This window comes from Amblyomma maculatum, chromosome 1 (genome assembly GCF_055883805.1).
Source record: "Amblyomma maculatum isolate TAMU_Amacu chromosome 1, ASM5588380v1, whole genome shotgun sequence".
Lineage (NCBI taxonomy): Eukaryota > Metazoa > Arthropoda > Arachnida > Ixodida > Ixodidae > Amblyomma > Amblyomma maculatum.
The window spans coordinates 138,178,072-138,183,969 of NC_139344.1; the positions used below are offsets into that span (position 1 = coordinate 138,178,072).

The following is a 5,898-nucleotide window of genomic DNA, read 5'->3' on the forward strand; positions in this document are numbered from 1 at the left end:
ATGAAAGAGTTCAGAACTAAATCTTTGCACTCGTTTCGTTACCACGTCTTTCGTGCCGTAGAGCAGGCCGATGGACAAAGGATGACCGCCCGACAGACCACGCACACATGCATGCACACAAGAACATGTCTATATTTGTGCGTGCGTGTGTGTTTTGTGTTCGTTAGATTTTTGGTCACACACTAGCATACCTGTTTGCGCTTGTACAGCTGTGCGCACGCGCACGCGCGTGTGTGTGGGAAGCATGTCCGTGGTCATAGCGTGTAAGGCCAGCTGCCGCCTTCTAGGCTTGGCAGGTGGCAGGTGCCTCTTTTGGAGCACCGTCCATTCTGTCTGTCTGTCTGTCTGTCTGTCTGTCTGTCTGTCTGTCTGTCTGTCTGTCTGTCTGTCTGTCTGTCTGTCTGTCTGTCTGTCTGTCTGTCTGTCTGTCTGTCTGTCTGTCTGTCTGTCTGTCTGTCTGTCTGTCTGTCTGTCTGTCTGTCTGTCTGTCTGTCTGTCTGTCTGTCTGTCTGTCTGTCTGTCTGTCTGTCTGTCTGTCTGTCTGTCTGTCTGTCTGTCTGTCTGTCTGTCTGTCTGTCTGTCTGTCTGTCTGTCTGTCTGTCTGTCTGTCTGTCTGTCTGTCTGTCTGTCTGTCTGTCTGTCTGTCTGTCTGTCTGTCTGTCTGTCTGTCTGTCTGTCTGTCTGTCTGTCTGTCTGTCTGTCTGTCTGTCTGTCTGTCTGTCTGTCTGTCTGTCTGTCTGTCTGTCTGTCTGTCTGTCTGTCTGTCTGTCTGTCTGTCTGTCTGTCTGTCTGTCTGTCTGTCTGTCTGTCTGTCTGTCTGTCTGTCTGTCTGTCTGTCTGTCTGTCTGTCTGTCTGTCTGTCTGTCTGTCTGTCTGTCTGTCTGTCTGTCTGTCTGTCTGTCTGTCTGTCTGTCTGTCTGTCTGTCTGTCTGTCTGTCTGTCTGTCTGTCTGTCTGTCTGTCTGTCTGTCTGTCTGTCTGTCTGTCTGTCTGTCTGTCTGTCTGTCTGTCTGTCTGTCTGTCTGTCTGTCTGTCTGTCTGTCTGTCTGTCTGTCTGTCTGTCTGTCTGTCTGTCTGTCTGTCTGTCTGTCTGTCTGTCTGTCTGTCTGTCTGTCTGTCTGTCTGTCTGTCTGTCTGTCTGTCTGTCTGTCTGTCTGTCTGTCTGTCTGTCTGTCTGTCTGTCTGTCTGTCTGTCTGTCTGTCTGTCTGTCTGTCTGTCTGTCTGTCTGTCTGTCTGTCTGTCTGTCTGTCTGTCTGTCTGTCTGTCTGTCTGTCTGTCTGTCTGTCTGTCTGTCTGTCTGTCTGTCTGTCTGTCTGTCTGTCTGTCTGTCTGTCTGTCTGTCTGTCTGTCTGTCTGTCTGTCTGTCTGTCTGTCTGTCTGTCTGTCTGTCTGTCTGTCTGTCTGTCTGTCTGTCTGTCTGTCTGTCTGTCTGTCTGTCTGTCTGTCTGTCTGTCTGTCTGTCTGTCTGTCTGTCTGTCTGTCTGTCTGTCTGTCTGTCTGTCTGTCTGTCTGTCTGTCTGTCTGTCTGTCTGTCTGTCTGTCTGTCTGTCTGTCTGTCTGTCTGTCTGTCTGTCTGTCAGACAGACAGTACCTTACCAGGATTTGCGCTGGATACACGCCTCTCAGCGCATGAGGCACTTCAATGCTAACAGGGATTAGGTGGCAGAGAGGTTAGGAAATGCAAATTTCCCGCTCTCGCATGGCTTTTCACAGTCCTAGCATGTTCGAACCACGAGTTTCGTCCTTCTGGATCGAAAAAAAAAATCGCGAACACCATGAACCGCACACTTCACAAAGCGCGGGCTGGGGCCTTGACAATGTGGCCTACGTACCAGAAGGCCCGCATTATCACTGCATGGACGAGCTAACGTCGCTCGCGTACAGGTGAATCACAAGTCTGTACCGAGCGGGCGCTAGACTTTACGCCCTCCGCGACGGCAGCCCACATGCCACCTTAGACACCGAAACAGTCAAAGCGTCAAGGGAGTCGCTAAAGGGCATGCGCGCCTGGGGTGTCGCTACGAAAATTTGATCGCTTTTGGATTAAGGGGGGACGCGGCTTTCAATTCGCGGAAAATGGTCAAAAAAGCGATTTTTTGAAATATTTATTTTCTGCTTTTACAAGTCATACTTAGTGTAATTTTAAATTTTCATCGTCGAAAACCATCAAGAAGTACATCAAATCATCGTTTTGATGATCAGGGGTGGCGGAAAATTTCTTCCAAGTCGCGAAAAAACGGCGTTTTTCAAGCCCGATCTCTCGGCAACCGCCGAACGTAGCGCGGCCATCTTGGTCTCTATGGAAAGCGCGTTCCTCCGACTTCAAATTTCCCGCTCCAGCGGTCTCCTCAGCGCGGAAACAAACGCATAAAAAGCAAAAGTTTCAAGGTTGCGCGGTAATTTCCGATTGGCTGCGCGCGCCACGTGACATCAGCGCGCTGCGCAATTGGTCTCCTTGGCGGGTGCGTCGTCTGCTTCGCGCTGCTCGCCATGCTCGCGGCGCTCGCGGTGCTGTCATTTGCGCACGTGACAGCAGCGCGCTGCGCTATTGGTCTCCTTGGCGGGTGCGTCGTCTGCTTCGCGCGCCTCTTGACTCGGCGACTCCGCTGCTCACCATGCTCGCGGCGCTCGCGGGGCTGTCATTTGCGCACAGATCGGCTCGACCTGTCTCTCTTGCGAAGAGCATAGTTTCGAAAACGGATTACGTGGCCGCCATGTTTGTCAGTACGTGCGGAGCATAGTTTCCGATACGGCTTTCACTGGCGATCATGGGTCGGCGACCTCTGAAGTACAAGACGGCACGTGCCTATGGCACCCGTAAGCGAAAATCGCCGATGGTGAAGAAGTCTTCTGCTTCAAGTACTTCTGACGTGCAGCACACTGACGAAGTTACGGCCGCGCAGGCGAGTACTTCGTGCGCGGCTACGAGTGTTGGTGGCGCCGTTCCCGAGCCGCTGCCGAGCACTTCACACGCAGACGAAACATCGTGTGCGAGCACGGGGTCCACTTCTGAACTTTCTACGCCGCGCTCTGCATCGCCGGAAGCATCAAGTGACGAAGGCACCGCGCACGTCGCGGGTTCTCTTGGCACTTCGTGCGACGACGCCACGCCGTCCACGAGCACCGGGCGCACTCTTCAGGTGCACTTGGAGCCGCCTTTTTTGTCGGAAACATCGAGTGATGAAGGCAGCGCGCATGTTGTGGGTTCTCTTGGCACTTCGTGCGACGACGCCACGCCGTCCACGAGCACCGGGCGCACTCTTCAGGCGCACTTGGAGCCGCGTTTTTTGTTGGAAACATCGAGTGATGAAGGCACCGCGCATGTTGTGGGTTCTCTTGGCACTTCGTGCGACGACGCCACGCCGTCCACGAGCACCAGGCGCACGATTCAGGCGCGCCTGGAGCCGCGTTTTGTGTCGCCAGAAGCATCGCAGGAAGCCGCCGCGAAAGTGCAAGCAAAGCTGAGTTCCGTGCCCGCGACCGCGCGGAAAATGGAACTGACGGGTGATGGCGAGGCGCTTGCTACTACAGAACAAACGGACGAGTTTGTTGTTGTACAAGTCACGGCCCTAAATGCGCTTCTCGGCAATGCCAAGTGCCAGCAGTGCTCTCAACCAGGACTTTCGGTTCAGCTGGGAACAAGGTTTGGGTTGGCAGCACAATTGGAGTTAACATGCGCTTTCTGCGGTACCGTCGCAAAGGAGTGGTCATCACCGCGGAAAAAAGGCCGCAGAATTTTCGATGTTAACTTGAGGGCTATACAAGCTGTAAAAAGTATTGGCAAAGGGGCAACAGCTTTGAACGACTTCTGGTCGATAATGAATGTCTCGCACAGAGGGTTACACCACAAGACATTTCAAAAACATCTCAAATCTGAATTCCGACCGGCCAGTGAGACAGCTGCTGCCAAAATTTTTTCTGATGCTGCGGCAGCTGTGCGCGCTGTTTACAGCGAGATGGACCCCACCTTTCATAATAATATTACAGTTGTCTATGATGGGACATGGTTGACACGTGGCCACACGTCCCACATAGGTGTTGGTACGGTCATTGAGTTCTACACGGGACTGGTGCTCGATTGTGTCGTACTTTCAAATCGGTGCCACGGATGCACGGTGGGCCCCAAAGAAGGAGATGACGGTTATGAAGAGTGGAAAGCATCCCACATCTGCCAAAAAAACACTGATGTTAAATCTGGCAGAATGGAAGTTGAAGCGGCCTTAATCTTATTTAGAAGATCCCTTCAAAAGCATGGTTTGCGTTACACAAACATTGTTTGTGATGGGGACAGCAGAACCTTCTTAGCACTCTGCGAAGATAAGACATATGGTTTTATCCCCTTCACAAAGGAGGATTGTATCAATCATGTGAAGAAAAGGATGGGCACAGCCCTGCGTGCTCTTGTCACAAAAAGCAAAAAGGGTCGGCCTATTGGTGGGAAAGGTGGCCTCACTCAGGTTTTAATTAAGAAGTTAACAAATTACTATGGCAAGTCCCTGCACGATCATGACAACGTTGAGGAGATGCAGAAAGCTGTAATGGCAACATATTACCACGTAACATCTACCGATGAGCATCCACATCACGAACTTTGCCCCCAAGGACCACAGAGTTGGTGCAAACACCAGGCTGCAGAAGCAGAGGGCAAACCTCTGCCCTCCCACAACTACCAGCTCGCAAGGCATGTCGCAGATGCATTGCTGCCTGTTTATCAGCGGCTATCTGATGTCCAGCTCCTCAGCCGATGTCTTGGGAAAAAAACCCAGAATGCGGCTGAAAGCCTTCACTCAGTAATTTGGTCGCTGCTGCCAAAAGATAAAAATGCATCTTTGACTGCAACAGAGACGGCTCTCCACGAAGCAGTTTGCAAGTTCAATGCAGGGACCCGCCGTGCTTACACAGAGTACTGTGCGACACTTGGGCTGCAAACTGGCCAACATGCCCTTCGCAGAGCAGCGGAAAAGGACATCTTGCGAAAAAGAAAGGCAGCAAAATCACTTCAATCTCGAGGCAAGGCATCCAAGAAGCCTCGTGTTAAAAAGGACACAAAAGACTATAACCCTGGTGCCTTTTGATGATTGAAAGAGAAGGTGCAACTTCGGAAGCCATTTTCTCAGTAATGTTTTTTTTGTCACTTGCTCTGATTGTTCCGCTGATTTCTTCGTGACCGTTGAAGCTATTTTGATGCGGTTTTTTTCCCTGCATTCCTTAAGAAATGGTTCAGGTCGTGACATTCTTTGTTTTCCAGTACACCGTTTGCTGACTTACTGATTCGACTAGTTGTTCACTGTCTAGATGCCTGTTGTACAGTCTGCTCATAAAATATGAAAACTAAAAACTTTTACATTGTAAATAAAAAAATCTAAGAATGTCACGACCTCATCCATTCATGCTGGAATGCAGTGCACTTTGAACAAGTCTTCTATCTCATTTTGTAAATTGCTCAAGCCTGGTACAAGATGAAAAGGAGGAACATTTTATAAATAAAAAAGTTGTTGAGATACCAGTTTGAAATTTTTATGGTGATATCGCAGAGGCATTACCAGTAACCCTGCCAATTTTTATCAGAATCCATGAAGAAATAGGAAAGTTGATCCCGAATGCCACGTCCCCCCTTAATTCAGAGGTGCCCTTGACAAACAGGTATACACTCGTATTACAGAGATCTCAAAGAGGCTCTGTTCATCTGCAAGGTACACTGTGATGTTTTCAGAGAGTGTATGGGGGTAGTTGTTCCGGTCTCAAAGGAGATGCCCTCGACTTGCGTCACAAGCTCAGTCGGAACCAAAATACTATAATGACAGGAGGGGGGGACCGTTTGTGCCCAGCTTTCGCTGTGTTAGATGTTGGGTTCGAGTGCCGAGCTTGAAAATTCATTGGCCATGTGGACGCCCGTTC

At 50.6% G+C, this 5,898-nt stretch overlaps 1 protein-coding gene across 1 annotated transcript; it reads left to right on the plus strand.

Annotated features, from left to right (window-relative positions):
• The first annotated feature begins 2,265 nt into the window (after positions 1-2,265).
• On the plus strand, positions 2,266-5,615 carry LOC146204053 (uncharacterized). The gene has a single exon (XM_084589078.1). The coding sequence runs from the start codon at positions 2,769-2,771 to the stop codon at positions 5,073-5,075; it is 2,307 nt and encodes a 768-aa protein (XP_084445204.1). The 5' UTR covers positions 2,266-2,768; the 3' UTR covers positions 5,076-5,615.
• Positions 5,616-5,898: the final 283 nt, after the last annotated feature.